This window comes from Poecilia reticulata, chromosome 8, assembly GCF_904066995.2.
Source record: "Poecilia reticulata chromosome 8, P_reticulata-male-v2, whole genome shotgun sequence".
In the NCBI taxonomy this organism is placed as follows: domain Eukaryota; kingdom Metazoa; phylum Chordata; class Actinopteri; order Cyprinodontiformes; family Poeciliidae; genus Poecilia; species Poecilia reticulata.
The window spans coordinates 20,570,429-20,591,979 of NC_088837.1; the positions used below are offsets into that span (position 1 = coordinate 20,570,429).

The following is a 21,551-nucleotide window of genomic DNA, read 5'->3' on the forward strand; positions in this document are numbered from 1 at the left end:
CGCGCAGAAGCAACGCGCAGAGGCAACGCGCAGAGGCAACGCGCAGAGGCAACGCGCAGAAGCAACGCGCAGAGGCAACGCGCAGAGGCAACAAGCAGAGGCAACGCGCAGAGGCAACGCGCAGAGGCAACGCGCAGAGGCAACGCGCAGAGGCAACGAGCAGAGGCAACGCGCAGAAGCAACGCGCAGAGGCAACGCGCAGAGGCAACAAGCAGAGGCAACGCGCAGAGGCAACGCGCAGAGGCAACGCGCAGAGGCAACAAGCAGAGGTAACGCGCAGAAGCAACGCGCAGAGGCAACGCGCAGAGGCAACAAGCAGAGGCAACGCGCAGAGGCAACGCGCAGAGGCAACACGCAGAGGCAACGCACAGAGGCAACACACAGAGGCAACGCGTGTGTGTCCTCATGCTTGAGGACACACATGCACGCACACACGCACGCACACACATGCACACGCACGCACACACACGCACACACATGCAACAAGGCTCTCCTGCCCCATTCTTTAATGACAGATACACACGCATGCACATGCAGCATGACAATCTGTTTAAAACCTGAGATAGTTACATTATTCCTAATCTAATTCAACATGGTTTAGAATATAGTATATTTATTTATTCACTTACAAGTAAATTATTCCTATTGGTTAATTCAAAGAGTTCGGGAGGAGTTAACGCTGAGCAGATGGTCACAGAGGGAGGTCAGGAGGTTACAAAGTTTCCGTATGATTAAAGTCTTTGTTCGTGGGGGGAGGGGAGGGGGGGAGATATCCGGTCACAGGAAGGGGGGAGGGGTTTAATATCAATTAATCCTTCAAACTCCAATTAAAATTTGAATGAAGGGTATCAGAGGTCACAGGGTCACAAACGTCCTATGGGGGGAGGTTACAAAGTTTCCATAGGGGAAGGTCACGAGGTCACAAACTTTCCATAGGGGAAGGTCAGGAGGTCACAAACGTCCTATGGGGGGAGGGGTTAATTAAAGGGGGCGGGCTTTGATAACGTTTAATCCATCAAACTCGGATTAAAATTTGACAGAAGGGTGTCTATATATCTCTCTAACAATGTTCCAAATGCTGTCCAGTTTTGACTGAAAATCTTTGCTACGAAATTGCCGTTTTAGCATCACAGTGAAACTAAACATGCATCCAAAACAACAAACGAATGTCTGAATATGAGGAAAATGAATTTAGACTGATATGGCCAGAGTTCAGAACTACATTCAGTCGAAAGTCTGTAATGTCTTGTAAAGAGGACAATAAGTGTCTGGTGCTTCTGCAAAACGTTTGGGAAATGCATTCAAAATGTCAGACGCTGACAGATTTCTGTGAAAAATACAAACTGATGGAAAATGTTAAAATGTTCATCAAAACGTATTCATTTCAGGATTCTCAAGCATACAATATCATGTTGTTGCCTTAATGAATGTCACATGTTTGGACTAAGTTTTGAAATTGACTCATTATTTCATCACAGAACCTGGCATTTTAACAAGGTTAGGGAAATAAATCTACTGGGAAAAAGTGGGAAGAAATGAATGTTCACAATCTGATCAAAAGCTTATATTTTAATCAAAGAATTTCTTGACCTTTCTTAAAAGTTTAAAGACGATGGATTTTAAACTAATCAGAAGTCCTAAGACCACATTTTACTCTTAAGAAAGGGAACTAATGCAGAGGATGGATCCATACTCTCAAGTTCATTTGAAAATGTCTCCTGGGCTTTGGCCATCAACCACAGTCAAACAGAACAAAGAAACCCTTATGTGGTCCAAAACCAGGCTGCTGTGTCGCCTCTTACTTGAAACTGACTTTGGTATTAGTGGTTACCCACTATGCAGATTCCTCTGGAACGTGATGTACAAGGCAAAAGCAAGCCTTGCTAGTTAAGCTGAAGCTTGTCTCCCCAGTTTAATCGGATAGGGGAAAAACAAACAAACAAACAAAAAAAAAAACAGTTCAGCAGCCAAAAGTATTTTGCCAACCTAATCGACAAGTCCCGGTTCTGATCAGACGGAAAAGGCTTCTTATGATTCTGATTCTTTCTGAGACTGATGAGCCATAGTGAGACGTCGCCACAACTGGTCAGCCAATCAGAGATGGAATTTGGTGAACATGTTGCATTACACAACCAATTAAAAACAACTGAAACTTTTTTTCATTCCTCATTTCTTTGAGACAAAGACATAGAAACTATTTTTTTAAAAGTTATGTCTGTGCCTGATATAAAAGTAGACTGAAAACCCTCCCATCTTCTGGACTTGATGGGCAGGATTTCTCCTCTATCTACTGCAAACTGCAGAATAAAGATGGAGAATATGGTGTACTTTCAGTGCTGATAAGCATAATAAAAAATGCTGAAGATGGATTCTGGGCTGGCCTTCATGCTTTTAATTAATCTAAAATACAACATGAAAGGAATGGACTTACCGGATTCAGTGGCGTATCTGTATGAGGCTCGCTGACGGCTGCAAATAACTGTGACTCACCATTGATGGCTTATTTCCGCTTTCTCTACCTTTCCTACTCGGATGGTTATGCAGAAAATACAGTGTATACATAAATATATATACAGCTTGCAAAGCAGTACACGTGCACACCTGCTTGGTGTAAATTCTCCAGAGGATTTTCTGCTGTCTCAACAAAATATATACTTAGGAAAAACAGATTGTTTCGTAACCCAACCGAGATCATTTCAAGAAAGGTTAAATTTTCATCCTGTGGTTTGTGTTTCAAACTGCACTCACAGAAATCAGTGGTTATTTTTGACTGGATTATGCAAGACTGTAGGTCAGCAGGTTGATAATTTCATCTTATTACATTCATTGTGAAGCACAAATGTGAAAAAAATTATGGAACTTTTGATTTCAACTAGAAAAAAAAATTAAAATGTAAACTTCTGACACACAAATTGGATAATAAGATTTTATTTTGAAAGTAAAATTAAAATGACTCCTTCAAAAGACCAACTTTTACTCTTTCTTGATCCCACAGCAGTGACCTTTTATTGAACTAATATGTCATTTATTTCACCTGTGTCTCGTTCCCCAGGCTGCGTTTGAGCCGTCTAACCCCGACTTTACCCACTGTTTGCTTTGAGTGAAATTTTTATAGTGCCGCAACTGCATGAGCAACGATAAAACTTCAATAAAGCAGAGACAGCATGTGGACTAATAAACCTAAGTGGTGTATTGTATCATATACGGCGGCAAAAAAATTTGCCGACGCAAATTCATCTGGTTTTCAAATGGGCTTTGCAGGCAGGAGTCCTCAGTTTCTAGGAAACTGGAACAGACACAGCAGTGACCAGCAAGCTGAAAGTCATCCAAGAAGACAGAAATTGATGGTGTTTGTTTGTTTTTTCTTCAGACAGTCTGATATTTGTGTGGAAGCTTTTTTCTCCACTGGACCACCGCATAATTGACTGTTTTGTCCTGCACATTAGGTCGACTGGCAGGACAAGAAGCATTATGCTTTCCCACTAACCCTGTTGTTACACAAGTGATTTGCCATTAGCAGTTTGGCTGTTTATCATCTCATTTAATCACTAAATAATCTCCCTTGATACATCTCTTCTCTTTCTTTTCTCCACCTATCGTGATGAGGTGATTTTTCACGGTAAAATGATTTTTCTTTAAGCATCTGAAGAAGAAAATGTGAAGGGGGCAGAATAAGCTGAGGAAATTTGTCTTTCTAATGGTGAAGCATTGACATTTCATACTTAATGACAAGTTATTCTGTATCTTCTGTCATAATCACAGCTGATGCTTGTAGCATGAATTAGACGCTTGTAAAATGTCTATTAACGGCAACAAGCGTAAGCCTTTATCTACTTGCCAGGCTTGATAGTTTAAAAGCATGCCAGGAAAAAAAACCTCTTCTCTGTCCTACCATTACAAATGTAATGATATGGAAATTGAAAGCTGGAGTTGAACTTTAACTGGAATTGCATGTTTTGGTCATAAAACAAAAGATGATGAAAAACCTTATGTGCACTGCTGAGCATGATGGTCGGTCCTGTTTATATTTCAAATGTTGTGGTAACCCTCAGCATCGTGTGTTGCTTGGAATACCAGGACACTTTCAGTAAAAGTCTGGTGGACTCTGCAAGACAACTGGACAAGGGTCATCAGTCAAAGGTCCCAAAGTTGGCAAGGTTAAAGGGCCTGACAAGCAAACAAACCAAAGGAATTATGAAAAATGTCTTAGAAAGACTGAAAAAGTTACCAAAATAAAACCTTTGTGGCCGTTTTGAAAGCCTGGAGAACTGCTGCCCAAAAAAGAAGCAGTCTTACCAGTTTAATGACACATTTAGAGAAACTAAAGGCTGCTGCTTTTTCAAGCTGCTTTAGAGTCAATACTCATTCACTGTGACACGAATCTGTGTAACTCAGTCCCTAATACAAACAGAGCAACTCTAAATGACACGCTGACATGATTTATGTCCAGAGAGTATCTGAGCCATTTTGATCCGATTAGCAGTGATTTTCTCAGCCGATGATCTGTGTCTCCAGAGATGAGATCTGATAACCAGACACACAAATCTGGGTTTGATTACACTTCCTTTTGTTGACATACACATTACAACCTCCAGTGATGTCCTCATTTCCTCATATTCATTGTGTCTGCTGCTCCATCGATCAAAGTCTGGGCCTTTGATAAGGACCTTGTAGTCGAGTCGAGCTCCATCAGTAATTAAAAGTGCTGCAAGCGATCCAATCAGGGAGTGTGACAGTTGTCTTGTTTTACAACGCGTTGAGATGAAGAAAGCTTGTGCTGCTATGTAATCGTTCATCCCAGAGGTTAGGTAATAAAAATGTGATTGGATCAGCTGTGACATTGCTAAGACCTTTTTGCTTCCACTTATGTTTTTGAACTTTTCACATTGGATTAGTCTGACACACACAACGATTTTTTTTTTTTGATTGACTCTAACCAGCTGTTAATTCATTATGAATGAAAATGCACCAAGAGGACCATGGACGAGTGTTTATTAGCAGGCATGTCATTCAGAGTGATTAGTTTTCATGAGCTCAGGGAAAGGTCGCATGAACCAGAAAATTGAAAGAAACGTGTTGCATATTTTGCAACCTGTTCATCCCTTCGGGGAAATGTTTTCAGAAAATGTAATTTAGCGGGCATCGCATGAAATGAATGTTGGGAAGACAGGACAACACTAACCAGGAGACCAGACGTAAGAACACAGACTAACAGGTGTTCCTCCATTTTACTGTAAAACAATATTTTGCTTTGATATGCTCTCAAATGACAAAGGAAACAATGCACATACATTTGTTTTGTTTTTCTATTGTTTCTGATTGTCATTTAAATATGTTATTAAAGTACTTGGTGGACACCAATGTTCCATCCATGAAAAAAAAAAACTTGTAAAAGTGCACACAGGATCACTTGTGGGATCTAAACAATCCCGACTCTTAAAATTATGGGAGGATTAAATTATGGGAGGATTATGGGAGGACTTTAGTATGGGCCTCACATAAACTGGGGTTGCTCCTGCTTTTAAGGCGATGCAGATTTAAGATACTATGTTTTATGTATTTATTTATTTTTTACTAGTGTATTTTTGTCTGAAGTTCATCTTATGGACTTATTTACATTAATTTAACTTAATTCTTTTGCTTTTGCTATGCCAACTTACTTTTTTGTGTTCATTTAATTCAAAACTTACATTAAATAGTTGAACCAACTTAATTGAATTGCTTCCATAGGTAACAAGCAATTCAATTAAGTTTATCCAACTTAATTTATTAAGTTTAACCAATTCAATATATTCTAATCATCCAACTCAATTTGTTAATTTTATTTAACAAATTCATTAAGTATGTTTGAATATGTACTATGGTTTGACTGGCAGTGATATGACATAAAAACGCTTCGACTGAAATCTATTTATAACATACAGTGATTCCTGTTGCAGACGTAGTAAAGCCACTTCAAGGTAGGGGTGTCGCTGTGTTTTACTGTATTTGGTGTGTTCTTTTTTCAAGGACTTTATTTTATTGTCTATAAATAAACAGCTGCTCTGCATTCCCAGAGAGATCTACTGTCTGTCTACAGAACTTTATCCAGGACGACTTCTGTGATGTCCTCAGGCTCATCTGTGGGGAAAAAGAGGGACGAGCACAGCTCCAGATAGGAAATATCAGCAGACAACTTGGCATTTTAGCTTTAGTTTGCTTCTTTCGAATGCTAAAACACAAAGCCGTTTTACCTGAAGGAGAGCCAAGTCAATGCACATAACAAACAGAGCCTCTAAAATACACACAGTTAACACTGAATTTAGTAAAACATTTGGAAAAAGTTGCAACTGGACACATTATACATGACAGCTCTCTGCAACAAAACCAATCGGATACATGATAACATAACAACAAACTGCAGCCTAAATGTACTTATAAAGCTAAATACTACTGAGGCAAACATTTGTCCTGCAGTGCAGACTCAAGCTATCTCTGCAGATAGCTGCAGCCCAGCTTGATTTTCTTCAGATGTCTTCTGCAACAACTGCTCCACAATCCCTGTTGACCTTTGCAGCCTTCTCTCATTTATTTTCCACCCAGGAAACCTGCTCCTGAAAGCGTGCTTCCAACATTTTCCACCTTTTCAAGTCAAGAATCTTTTGTTTTTATTATGAGAAACATCACAAATAATGACATTTTATTTGGAATTCATTTAGCAAAGTTATTATCATCACGCTGCCATCAGCATGAGAAATAATTAGTCTCTTTTTACAGAGTTAAGTCATCCGTCATGAGTTAATTCAGACCATGTCTTGTAGCTTTTGCATTTGGCTTTAGAAACTGTTTTGGCTTCATAATGTTTCAGATACGTTTTGCATGTTTGTTTTCTTAATTTTTGTCTTCATAAAGTGAATGTTATGTTAAACATTCAGAAAGCATCAGTGCAGTTGTAATAAAAGGGTAATGCAAATTTATAGCTACTCACCCACAAACATTTAAGCTACTAAATCTGCACTGCAGCAAAATACAATGAGCTAATTCACATGGTCAAAAATTGACCAATTTTTTTGAGAAGTATGACACTTAATGTTTCCTCCTCTTTCAAGGCCTTCCATATGGTTTTATGGAAGGCCTTGAAAGAGGCCTTCCATAAAACCATGGAAGGCCTAAAGTAAAGATGACTAAAGTCATTGACTAAAGTAAAGATGACCTTTACTTTAGTCAAGGTCATCTTGACTTTACTTTAGTCAAGATGACCTTGACTAAAGTAAAGGTCATCTTTGCAGAGAGAACAATGGTTTAATTGTACACTGTAGCAGCTTTGCGTGTGTGTGTATGTGTGTATGTGTGTTGCAGCAGTTCCAGCTCATAGAGCAACTCCCTGCCACAAGCAACGCCTCTGGCTGCCAACTCTAGAGACAGAGGAGAGCTGCAAGAAAGTGAAAGAGGGCTCAGTGGGAAGCCTGGAGCTCATGTTTCTTTAATGAGGCATATCATTCGCTTTGTGTGTGTGTGTGTGTGTGTGTCCATGTGTGTGTGTGTGTGTGTGTGTGTGTGTGTGCAAGGACGCGCACGACGGGGGTCGCAGTTGGCTTTAATTAAAGGGAGAATGCGTCAAACAAATGTAAAGGCAATCACTGATTCAAGGGAGCGTTCGCACTGGTCTCCCTCTAATCAGCGTTGATCAGGGGCAGAACAGAAGACTCATGAGTCAGTGTCCAGTTTGAAACATCCGTCATCATTACTGACTGAACGCTGAATCAAAGTCAGAGCAACGTCCTCTGGTAGTACTTTCTGCAAATCTGTCTCCCCCCTCTGTCAGTCACTCCCAGTCATCATGTGTGTAATAACGTCTGACTTTTCTCTGGTCGTGGAGGGACTCACTCCCCATCTGCATGTGGTGTACTCCATCCAGCAAGTTCGCATGTGCAAAAAGAGCAGCTTTTACTCTGCTAAGAAACACTTAGCTCAAGTACTTCATCCATAAAGGGACAGTATTATAAAAAAATCGACTTTTTGAGCTTTTTTGAGCATACCTGGAGTGTTGCCTGGTTGGACCTGGTGCTGTCTTCAAAACCTCTTCCTCTGAGCTACAGTCTCCAAGCTTCCAAGCTGCTGCCTCACAGAGCTCCCTTCCTTGTGACTCTCTCACTCAGCTCCTTCAGACTAGCCAGCAGCAATTAGCAAACACCTGGTGGAACTGTGCATCAGCTGAGCTCATTACGTGTGCTACTTCTCACTGAAACACTGGTAAAACCATTGTTAAAGGGTTAATAGAGGAGCCACGTTGCGATGACTTCCTGAAGACAGAGTTTCAGAAAAAGCTGGAGTTTTTAAAGAGACAGAGGCCCAATTTCATGGTATTAGAATATAAAAGTCAAATTTCTTTTAGGTCATATAGTATTTTTATGACAACTGAAGGTAACATAGTTTCAACATGTAATAATGCCCATTTCCAGAAGTTCGTTTAATTTAGTTGGTCAAGATGTAGGCAGCAACCAAATGCAGGGTTGGTTATGAACCCATTTTGTTTTGTTTGAGGCTCCAGTTTCCCTTGTAGCTCATTATATATAGCATTGCTAATTTTTTGAGTCATCTTTGATTAAAAGACTTGGAGAAATCATCAAGAAATTTGAGTAATTTTAGTCTCTTTTAGGGAAAATCGTCAAGAAAGAATGTCATATTTTGTCTGGGTCTTTTAAATGTATTTTATGAGGATTTTATCTGATAGATCCGCTTAAAGTGGTGCAATATTGTGAAACTGAAGGTAAATGAACAAATGTTAAAAAGACTGTTTACAAATAAAAATAAGAAATGTGTGAAATGCATTTGAATTGTACTCAGATGGTCCAAAGCAAAATCCCGAGCAACCAAATGTGACTCAAACTAGTTAATAGAGTCCAGCTGTGTGTAATTTAATCTCAGCTGCTCTATGATGGCCTCAGATGTATATTGGAGAACATTAGTGAACAAATGGCATCATAAAAACCAACAATAAAGTTGCGGTGAAGTTTGAAGCAGGATAAGGTTATAAAGTGACATGCCTTGGAAATCTCCCAGAGCACTTTTCAATTCAACATCTAAAAATGAGGCGACTGCACACTCAACAAGCCTTCCAGCTAAGAAGAAAATTCATTTTAATCATGTGCTGGGGGAAGAATGCATTTAAAACGTGCCGGATTGTAGCTCTCGAGGACTGGACTTAGCCACCTCTGGTCTAGATCAAGCCACATACCTATGTTTAAATGGTCCAGTCAAAGCCCAAAACCTAAGTCCTATAAAGATTTGGAGGTAAAACTTTAAATTTGATTTTCTCATACGCAATTAATCTAATCTGATTAAGCCAATTTGCAGAATTGGTAGAATTATACTCTGTGAGACTTGCAACTGTAATTTAAAAAGAAGGCTGTTTACTTCTTGATGAATGGATTCAATTGTTACACTGTTGAGGCTTCTTTTCGTGGAAATGAATTAAAATCTGCAGAGCTAACACTTGCAATGAAATATCATCATTTAGAATAGCACCTAATTAAAAGAAACATTTAAAGATTCAGTTTTTGTTACGACTTTCAGTTCTCATGCCAAATGTTTGCACAAGTACGAATATATGAAAAATTTCTTTTGAACATTTTTTTTTTTTGTTCTCACAGAACCAAGTAGTTTCTGAAGGAAAAGCCTCCTCAGCCGTAAGCGCTGCCAGCAAACGGAAACATCAAAAGATGATTTGGATGTTTTTCTAGCATCCTAAAAGCAGGAATTTCCAGCAGTCCAATCTCCTTTATAACTCTCAGATGTTTTGTTTTGAAGCACTCACAAATCATTACTTAAATCAGTAGCATGACTGAAAGAAGAGGTTTCATTATTATTTGTATTTTTGAAGTTGTTTAGATGAAAAGACCTTCAGTTGTGTCACTTAAAGCCACCTCAGATTTTGTTCTTCTACAAATTAATTAAGTGATTTATTTTTTTTTTTTGACCGATTCGCTGCACGTCGGCCTTGAGCTCGCCATTTTGAGCGATTCGGATGTTTGGTTTTATTAAACAAGCCTGTTCAGTGATTGTCTTTGTGTACCCTTAATGACATTTTGTTGTTTTTCTTTTGAACAAAATGAAGAAACATGAATGGAAATGGAGGCGGCGTAAAACCAGAGCGGGAAGATGACTTTCAGTCCAGCCTCTGTGCTATTTTCACACTACACCCATAAAACCACAAGATACAGCAAATTGCTTTTGCCTCTCTCTGTTACTCCACCGTCATTTGCATATAGCTTGAAGTAAAGGACAGTTTATTGCACTACATTTGCTCCCTGTGTGGGTGACAAAGAAGCGATAATGGTTTGTTGTTTGGAACGCTGAGGAAATAATTCTTTACATTTCTATCAGGCAGTATCACTGACAGGTCATTTCAAGTGGGTGTGTGTGTGTGTTTTCGTGTTGGAAGCCTCTGATTACCTATTCCTAGAAAAACCATCCGTTTAATTGCCTCTATTTCTTGCCTTTGGATTCCCTAGACAGCTGCTTTTGTCTGCATGTGTTTCTTCTGCTACATACAATCTGAAGGTGTGAAAACTACATTATGTACAAATGAAAAATATCAACCGAATGAGAGCTTCTGCATAGTGTGTGTGTGTGTGTGTGTGTGTGTGTGTGTGTGTGTGTGTGTGTGTGTGTGTGTGTGTGTGTGTGTGTGTGTGTGTGAGAAGACTGGTCAGATGTGTAGACGTTATATTTAATGCAGTTTGTGCTTATCATTTTTGAACACAGTAATTTATATTTTATGTGAAGACATCAATATGAGGTCTAAGCTGCAGATTCTAAATTAAGCCAATTTATTATTTCAAAGGAATAACATGCAAGCGTCTGTGCTTATTTGGTCTTGATTAATAATATTAATCATAATCATAATAAAAATGCATTTCAAGACACCCACTGGCATTTTACAAGAAAAAAAAACAATACACAACAAATTAAACCACACAATATATTAAACTTTCACCAGAAAAAGAGTGCTTCATAATATTTGTTGTTTTAAATTGAACAGAGGACAAAAATTTAAAATCATTGTCAGTCATGCATTAAATTATTTGCCATCTTCCTCTGATTTTTACTAAATTCAAAGCGAAGCAAAGAACATCCTTTGACATGCTTATAGTCTGAAATTAGATTTTTTTTTTCATTTCTAATTCATTGAAATTAAAACAATATGTATTTTTTTCTGTTTTTGTAACATTTGCTTTAAAAGGCAGTCATTTCTTTAAGGTTTTGTTTTCTTTTTCTTCCTACTTGCAAACAGTTCCTGGAAAAAAACAAAACAAACATTTGGCTGGTTTCCACTCTTTCAGTTCAGAATATGATCCTTTTCAAACACATTTCTGGTTGATTCACTCCAAACTATTAAGCATTTAGCTACAGCAGACTCTAACACATTATGGATGAATGGGTGTTGTATTTACTCAGAAAAGGCAATTTAACAAATAGCCCACTTTAAATCCTTTAATCTTCCACAAAATAAATGTTCTCCCATTCCAGATATATGAAGCTCTTTGAAAAGAAGAAAAAAAAACCCTCAAAATCTGTAGAACTAGTAGGTAAAGTGAATATAAAGATCTTTTAAGCGTGTCTATTATCCTACAGAATCTTGTTTGCTTGATGTCATCATTGCTGGAATATGAGTTGTAATCCTTTGATTAGCGCTGATGAAAGATAAATGGGATGGTAGTGTACAGTACAGCAGCTGATGCTCTCTTTCTCTCTCTCTCTCTCTTCCTGTGGATCACCTGAACCGAGCCGCTGAGGTTGTTAGTCCTGAAACTCTCTGGGAGGCAACTCGAAAGGTTGAGGATGTAATATGTAATAACAGCGGGGGGGAGACACTGCATGAATAATGACGGCAGACAGTTATTATACAGGAGCACAAGCTGGGTGCATGTCGGGTCAGCCGGTGTGATGGCTAGCCAAATTTTATAAATGACCACTTTTACACCAGGCCTTCATTATTTTCCTCCTTTTACTACCTCAGTAAGTGGACATTATGGCCAAGCTGTGTGGCTGAGCTGCCAGGAGACATGAGTCATTATTAATAGGCCGTTTCGCTCTAAGAAGCTTCATCACATCCTCGTATTTTTCTCTATGATTCAGTCAGGTGATTTCTGTGGACCGATTTCTAAAATAACTTAATAAGGAGTAATGACAGAAACTACGGCTATGATGGCAGCGACAGAAACTGACGGAAGAGGCAAGGGGAATGGAGTCAAGAGCCCAGTGATGGGGTGGAAGACACTGGTGAGCGAAGTCTGCAAACCCGGAGGAAGGGAGTGATGGAGAGGTGGACCATGCCAGAGGAAGATTAAATGAGATTGTCTTGGCAGAGGGAAGAGAAAGATTGGACTGTTCAGCTTTCTCCCACACTGGCAAAGTTTCATCAGGCTGAGAAGACTTGCTGTGCTCTGAGTCACAGCAGATGGGTAGTTCTGTCAAGTGCTAATAGAGGTGTTCAGCAGCCACTCTTGGTGGTAAAATCAACCAACGAGCTCTTCTGTCAAAATGCAATCTATTGTTTTTGAAGCTGGTGTTGAGGCAGAAGCTCCTTCACTCCTAAGAGTTCAACTCCGCAGCCCCAAAAGACAAGAACTGTGTTTAAAAAAACTCAGTGTTAAGCATCAACATATCATGAACTGATATGTACAGCGCAGTGACATTTTTTTAACACATCAAATACATTTTTATATGTGAATATCTTATATTCTTAGATAGCCATAGTAAATGTAAAATTGATTATTCCATCTAATACAAGGGGGAACAAATACAAATTAATGCTTACATGTAGAATCACATCACTCTCCTTTAACCTGACATAGAACGGTAAAAATTAGCAACAGGTGAGATATAAAGTTATTGACATGTTCCTTTCTGGAAAGTGCAAAAAAAACAATTTCTATGGTTTTGAGAGCCATTATCCACAAATGGAGAAACTATGAACTGTAGTTCTAAGGAGTCAACTCTCTACAACCAAAGAACACATCACCGAATCAGTCAGGATCTCACAACAGAACTGAGAACAAAATCCGAGGCAAGTTGACCACACTTGACACCTCAAAGGTTAAAGTTCACAATTCTCACAATTCTACAATAAAAAAAAGAGAGACTGGGCAAAAATGGCTTTGTTTTGGCACAAAAAGAACACAGAGGCCTTTCTCACATTCCAAAAAAAACACATCTTGACAGCCCTCAAGACATCATACCAACAAAAAGAACATGGTGGTCATCTGGGCCTGCTTTGCTGCTCTAGGACTTGTACAACTCGCTGCAATTGATTGAAGCACAAATTCTCCCTAAAGGAAAGAACGTTAAGCTCGAACGCATTTTTATTACGTAGCAGGACAATGATCCAAAGAACACCAGCAAGTCCACTCTGAGCGGATGCAAAGCACAGCGTAGGATTTTGCGTGCCCTTTTTAAAGTCCGGACTTAAATCCGATTCAGATGCTGCGGCACGCAATTAGTTTTTATGCTTTTAAACCCTCCAACATGGCTGAAGTAAAAATAATAATGCAAAGAGTGAAAAATTCCTCCGCAGCAATTTAAAAGACTTTGTTATCACAAATGTTTGATGGCTGTTCTTTCCCCCAAGCAGTAAACAACCAGTTAAGTTTATTGGACAATAACTTTTTCACATAGAACCAGGCTGCTTTGGATAGGTTTATTTCTTAATAATCATCATTTAAAAACTGTATTTTGTATTTATTCTGGTTGCATTTGTCTTGTATTAAAATTTCTTTGATTGTCTGAAACATTGAAGTGGAACAAGAACACCAGAGCAGAAGTTATCTGTAAGGGAGCAAACAGAAAACAAAAAGAAGGGAAACTCTGTTACATTTCTCCCAGTTATTTACGAAAACAAAAATAACTGTGTAAGTGAAAAAGGGATGGAATGATGAAAGGATTCCATGATAAGATGTGGGAGTGGTTTGAACATGTTTTTTTTTTTTTTCCCCCACAGAATTTAATAACTTCATATTTCTGCTTACATTTTGCTTCCAAAGAGCTGGACAATTCGCAATCAACAAAGTGGTCACTGTTCTCCAGCCTTTCCAAAGTACTTTTATCAATTTACTTTCAGCTTTTCCCATTTAATCAAACAAACATTACCCAAAAGAAAAACTACATGCACAGGACCTGAGATGTGCATCGTTCTCCTCTCTCATTCACCGCATGCCAAGATTTCAGCAAATGGTTCTTTAGTTATTGGATGAAACGGCACTTTGTGTTTGAACTCTGTGACTTTTTGTACTAGCTTTTTGCATATACTGTATATATTTCTATATCTGAAAAATAAGAAGTAGATTAAAGTGGCTCAACAATCACAAAACTTAAAAAATAAATAAATAGGAAATCGGCAAAAGTCATCTAAAAATAAATAAGTAAAAATTAAAAACTTAAAAAATACCAAACAGTCTTTCACAAGATTAAATAAATGGGACATGACCTTTGCCCTTAAATGTATTTCTTTGGGATATTTTTGTTTTATATTGGGATATTTATAAAAATAATGACCTTTGGTTGCTTCGAAGGAAGAGGCTTACAATTCTGTAAGTTATGTGATTAAATAACTTTACTGTTTTCTTTCATCAACAAACTCTTTTTCAATTGGAACACCAATGTCGTATTAAACCTCATTACACACAAGTAACACAGCAGATAAAAAAATACCCTTAATACTGATATAAGCTGTGACGCACACTGATAACAAAATCTTGATTATTTGTCGAAATAAAAAAAACATTAAAACAAAAGCCTGCTCATAGTAAAAGATGTTATCACTTCTCTGATTTATGTAGCTGTGTTAATATGGTAAACGGGCCTTAATTACACTCCCTCCTGCAGTGCCATTATGTGCTATTTATACCGCAGCTGTCTTGAGCATCAGTCTGGCATTCCTCTATGCACAGCAGTGCGAGTTTGTGGCTGCAGGATGGTGCATTATGCATGGACAGCATTAAAAAAAGAGTAGAAGTGGCCTCATTTAGCACAAACACACCAGCAGAAAAACACCAGAAGCTCTGCCTTCTGTCCAGCGGATCCAAAAGATCATCAAGCATGAGTATCCGTCCCGCATGATGCTTCAGAAAACGAGCCCACAACTTTGTGTAAAGACATTTTATTGAGGTAAAGTTGAGGAACATTGACTTTGTGACACCAGACAACAGATGCTTACTTTACATTTAGAAAACCTCGGAAGTGCAATGCGACACAAACTTACGCGGAGTAAAGTAACAAGACGGTGCTGGTACATGTCGGGGTTAGCTTACACTTTTGCGCAGCCCTCTGCATGATTACTGTTACCCGTGGGAAAGATGTTCTAGTTCAGGTTTTGCTGGAAAGAGAAATATATTTCAGTCCAGTTTGGTTTGTTTTTGTTGTTGATTTGCACAGATGTTTTCCTGTTGAAAGACTTTTCGTATGTGGTAACATAAGATCCATAAGTGATTCTATTATTCAAAACATATTGGTATTTTAAATAGTTTATGTAGTGTATGGAACAGAAACATGCCCACAGCCTCATAGACCCTCCACTGTACTTAACATTGGACATTAGATACTTTTCTTTTTTTAAATCCAACCTCAGAATGGCTTAGCTTCAGTATCATTGGACCAAGGCACAGCTCTAATTGTGATGACTTTTTTTGTCCTCGTGAACCCATTGCTTTTCATGTAAGCATTTTTAGGATGTCAGTTAAGGGGTTAAAGTCCTAGTAATGTGAAGAAACTTTACAAACAGACGGCTGGCATGTAGAGAGCATCTAATTAATTTGGAGACGCCAGGCCACCAAGATTTTACCCCTTTCCGTTTTTTTACCATCTTGGTTTTTTGGGTCCTGGAACAACCTTGTCTTTCACAGTCCCATGTGTTTGTGCCTTCTTTAATTACTGCTCTGACCACACATATGAGTAAGTGTAGGCCAGCTGCTGCTTTCAGGAAGCAATATCCTGGAGATCAACCCTTAATTTGAACGGTGCTCGAAGACCCGGATAAAAAAAAGTGAGGTAACCTTTTTTTTTTTTTTTTTTTTTTTAAAAAGGGGTTAAATTGCATTAACATTGTTACTTTTTAAATTAATTGAAATTGATTGGAATAGTCAGGGATCTCAGTATTGTAGCATTTGTGGTCATCCTTAACAATGAATTTGACCCTTCTGAGTTATTTTTCCATTTTTAAATCCTTCCGCATTAAAAAAATTATAATTTTAAGGCTTTTTACACATCTTTAATAATCCCTGAAGACGATGCTGCAGATATTCTGTAAGATAATGCTGCTATTTGACAAAAAGACACAAATAACCTGGAGAATTTCATGGTGAAGTTGCAATATTTGTTTGACGACACAGATAATGGTGATAATCGGAAAAAAAACGCTACTTTTACTTTTTACAGGAGAAAATGCTTATTGATTAGACCTTTTCCAAGTTTTGATGTGTGAAATACAGATGAAAAAGTGGTTCTTTTATCTAAATGATATTTTATGACTTCTAATGTATTTTCTACTTCAAGTCATTTTCTTTGTCTTTCACATGCAAACTGTGTGTTTCCCCTAGCTGGTGGGAAGGGGTGAGGAGGGTCCTGGCTGAAGAAACGCATTAGATTAGCTGCAAAATTAATAGATGTCTAAACTATCTAAAGTGTTCTGGGATTCAAGCGAAAAAAATAAAAAAGTGTTCACTCTATATCACAGCTGACCAGTCAGTCACATCAATAACAAGAAGACAAGAAGGGCCAAACTGGGAGGGAAGGAAGGCGGGCTGACATTTGATCAATGAATGACTCCCATGCTCCCATGGGTACAGTGTTACCTCGACGCACGCCGACTCATAGCGGTTCATCGCTCGTGTCATCTCTCTCACTGTGCCGCCTCCTCCTCTGAACCATCAGAGAAACTTAGGCTCTTCGTCACAGCCAGAGAGATCCCTAAAAATGTTGCTGCTTTTACTTTCAGGAACGGCTGGCTGCAGATCCGTTTTATTTCCTGCTGTGTTTTCAGCAGCGGTAAACTTGTTAGAAAAAGAAGAAATCGCCGGGCAGTGCTTGCGACGCCCGCAGCGGACCTCGAACGAATCCCAGCGGGCGCCAAACCTTCATGTGCGCAGCGAGCTGGTGTGTGAAAACAGGAGAACTGAGTCTTCCGCTTCGAACTTCCACACTTGTTGACACCTTTTTTCTTTTTTCCTTCTTTCTCTACGCTCACATAAAGCTTCAAAATATTGACATCAGTGAAGGAACCAACATTTTTGTAACTCGGACCAAATTCATGAAGTCAGAAGTACATGCGGGCAAAGAATACAAAATGAAAAGATCAACAAAAATTCATGGTAGATCCAGAGACTGGGATAACTAGGATTTTGCACAATTTCTTTTAGGCCCAGTTGAACTAATGTTATCTTTGTTATAAAATAATGATTTGGGTCACACTCTTTCAAAATGATTGCTATACTTAGCCAAGATTAACGTATCAAATAAAAGCTGAGTTTGGTAAAGGTAAAGTTTGGTAAAGTTGGCTTCTCGGTAAAAGCCTCAGGATACACCTGGTGCCACTTATAAAATTTTGGTTGCAAAGTACTTTGCAACCAAAATTGTTATACTCAGCATTTTTCATTGCAAGAAAACCATACCCTGATTTATAAGAGGAAGTTTAGTAAATTAATTTGTATCATTCTTGAACTGCAGTTGGACCACAAAAAAATCAGCCCAAGGGTAACAAATGGCCCCCGAGCCGCATTTTGGACACCCCTGTTCACACGGTTCGATTCTTTTAACTTCCTTTGACTTTAAATATTTCTATGTACTGGAAAAAAAACGGATTTAAACATCTGTGACAATGTCGTTGGAGCCTTCAATTTTTCTTAAAAAATGGATTCATTTTCTGCATTTTTACATTTATCAGTTAAAGCACTGGCTTTAAATTTGCATTACCTCCTTCCACCTCATCCGGAAGTTTCTCTAATGGCAGTGTAGCTTTCAGTGAATGGCAGTGGTTGTTCCTTGCAAAAAAAAGTCTGCAGTTGCAGCAGTAATACATGATAACAGCCCCAAGGGAAAAAAGCCCTGAAATGAGCAGATAGTGATGAGACACAGCGAGTGGGTAGAAGCAAGAAAAAGGACACTGACACAAGCATGATGTTCCCATAACAGCATTCAACGTCCTCCCACAGTCGGGAAAAGTGTTTTTGACTGGGCAAAACTGAACGCGATCCAAATATTCAAAGCCACATTTACCTCTGCTTCCCTTTGTCTAAGATGTTGAGTCAATCGCCGTCCTCGGGTGCAGGACAGCAGTCCAATAAATGCTCTGAGAAAACAACCGCTTGTCAGAGACGGTGGCGTCGGATCTTGGCAGGAGTGCGCATGTTTCTGTGCGGTTGCAGAGACTTGGATGGTCATTTCTCCAGAGAGCGGGGCAGAGTGCGATGCAGACAGTTTGAGTCGAAGTGTAAAAGTGAAATAATGTTCAGATCTCCTCTATGGAGTCGGCAGGGACCAGGCCTCTCTTCTTTCCACTGCTCAGCTTCAGAAAAATTTCCCCATCTTCTCTCTTCCCAACGCAAATCTAAAACGAGGAGACGAAAGGAAAATGAGGAGAACACGAATACGGGGAGACTCTCAGTGAATGTTTGGAATCACTTATTATGAGGATGATTTAGTGCATCTATGGCCGCAACACAAATGACGTTATTACTCATTCTCTCTGCAGGTCAAGCACAGAATGTCATATCCATTATTCTGGTTCGAAGGTAATGTTCTGATCATTTACTGCTCACAGACCGGAAGACCTTGAGCTTCCATCTAGAACTTCATCTTTGTTTTCTATGAAAAAAAAAACCTACAAAGTTGGGTCATTTTAGAAATATGTTTTCAGTTTAATTATTCATCATTTTTGGGTTTACCAGTTATTACTATAATTCATGTTTTAGTTGTGGTTTATTAAGACATCCTTAATAAGTAATCGTTGCCAGTTAGTGGTTAATTGGAGGGTCTTAAATAATTTTTTACAAAGTTTTTCAGAACTTTCCCTCTTCTCCATGTGGTTAAAGCAGCATCTCTGATCAAAACCTACTGAAAAGAGACAAATGTTAGATATATGTGAAGCTGTACTACCAACAAAGCCAGATATGCTGTTTTTTTCTGGGCCCAGTGAGACCGCTTTGAAAATTGATTCAGTTTATTTGTTAACACCACCCGTTTGTCTAAAGGCAAACATTCCTGAGAGACATTTAATCTGTAATTAGATCCAAAATATAAAAAAGGGTCTCACTTTTTTGCCTCATTGAAATTTTGGGTCAATTTTGAAAGGCTATTCTCTCTGTCTTTATTCAAAAATGCCTGCTTTAAGTTAACTAATTAAGTTAACTAATTTGACTACCTGTGTTTGTCAGTAAAATTTGATTCGTAACATTCTTAAATTGTAGTCTGAGGCCACACAAAATTATTTCAAAAGCCATGAATGGTCCCCGGGTCGCACATCGGACAACCCTGTTCTCGGATAACAGAGGGAAACTCGGGGGGGGGGGGGGTGGGGGGAGAGTTGAACTGTTTTTTCTTTCCTAAAATAGCATCACATCTGGTTAATGTTTTTTTCTCTCTCTCGCTCTAAGATTGCAGCTAATTAGAGTATTTTTGTTTGCCTCATGAGAGCTAGGTTTGCAAAGAAGAATGTTAGCAATCCATTAGCATTATTGGGTTACCTGCGACTCTCTCACTGCCATGTGTCCCTTTTCTCTGTTTCCGGGAACGCTCTGCACGACCCGCCAGACCCGCTCGCCTGGTCGGACCCTCTGCACAAAGTTGGCAGGGAAGAAGCCGACTCTGTCACCACTTTTACCCTGGAGAACACAAAGGAACACAACTTCAATCACACAAAATCAGAAAATCATTTCATTATTAACAACTAAAGTTGTTTTTCTGCGAGTCCTAAATGTTTTTTTTGTTTTTTTTTTGCAGTTGGGAAAATCTTGTTGGCCCCAGTATGAAAACTCACATGCAAATTTACTGTTTATTGGGGGAAGAAATAGTTACTTTTATTATCATTTTAGTTTTGTAACAACATAGGCAACATCAATAGGTCAAAATGGATTCACAGAAACCAGTTGTACAGAGTTTAACCTGAGCTTGACTGGAGTCTGAACTCTTACTACACACGATTATGACAAACGACAAAAATGCAGTCGTGGCAAATTGAATGTGCAAGTGTCGGAAGTGTGTGTTCAACTCTATTCTGTAACAAATCCGCAACATTAAAATGTTTTGATTTATTTATCCAAAATATCTTTGAAAAATAAAAGAATGGGAGCTCATCAAGCTAATTCTCTGCAGATAAAATGAGCAGCGTTGTTCTGAAAGCTCTATTGAGGCGAATTAAAGCTTCATATTTGAATTAGATTTTGATCAACCATCTTTTGTTTTGTTTTTCTTTCCACGATAATAATTTATACTTAAGCTTTCAGTTTCTTTCCAGAAAGTTTTGAAGATTTGCATCAAGCTGAAAATATTTCTCTCAAATATCTGACAGCAAATAAGTAATCCTAACTCGTTCTCTGAAGATATATGGAGACTCTGAATAGTTCGGGGAAATCTTTTTGTTTGTTGGAAGAAAAGATGATTACTCCCTTTTTTAATTTCTGCAATTCAGAGTGACTGTCATCTTCTGCCTAATTATTTAGTGAAGGCGCCTTTGTTTTTCATTTCAATCAAATCCTTGTGGAACTCGGTGATAAATCACAAAGGCGGCAGAGTTATGCGCGGAGTTATTGTCCATGCATTCAAGCAAAGATAAGAACAATCGATTATTTTCTAACCGGGCCGATGCAAAGAGACGGTAAGTGTCGAGATGCCAGTGACAACAATTCAATGTTTGCTGCTGACTGCCGTAGGTGTATCCATGTTTATAGAAGCGATTCACAGCCTGCGCAATAGTAATGAACAGATGATTCACAAACGATACATAATTTAAAGATTCCTTGCTCAAGAATCTGTTGACAGTGTTTTGATGCTGCTGTTTTATATGAGGCAACAGAAGTTATATGTGAAGCAAATACAAGGTCTGATGATGAAAGATACAGACTTTGTGCATTATTTAGTCTAAGTAAACCTTGCTTTTAGTCTGGAGCTGAAACACAGACACACACGCACACACACACACACACACGCACACACACACACACACACACACACACACACACACACACACATTAACATTTCTCCGTTGGGAGTGTGTGGAGCTCATTACCGACTCAATAAACACCTTGTTGAGGCTGAAACACTAGTCATGTTCATTATGCTAAACTCTTTTGGTAATTTTCAGAGGAAATTATGTTCTATTTCAGAAAGTGGCTGTCTGCATGTTTATGAAAAAGGGAGCAGGTGTTACGCACTAAAGGTTTGATTTGAAGATTTGAATTAGCACATGTGCACAATAAATGTGCACTCACACACCTACACCCAAAGTGGCACAAAAATGCACACGCACACGCACACACACACACACACACGTGCGCACACACACACACACACGTGCGCACACA

The 21,551-nt window shown here is 38.8% G+C and overlaps 1 protein-coding gene across 2 annotated transcripts in view; it reads right to left on the reverse strand.

The window, feature by feature from the left end:
• Positions 1–15,123: 15,123 nt before the first annotated feature.
• Positions 15,124–21,551, reverse strand: part of LOC103469421 (SH3 and cysteine-rich domain-containing protein 2) — a 30,518-nt gene continuing 24,090 nt past the window's right edge. For both annotated transcript variants that reach the window (XM_008417078.3, XM_008417079.3), the window contains 2 exons: positions 19,716–19,853; positions 15,124–18,580 (listed from right to left, as the gene is read on the reverse strand). In XM_008417078.3, coding sequence (XP_008415300.1) covers positions 18,482–18,580; positions 19,716–19,853 — 237 coding nt within the window. In that variant the 3' untranslated portion in view covers positions 15,124–18,481. The remainder of the gene's footprint in view (positions 18,581–19,715; positions 19,854–21,551) is intronic.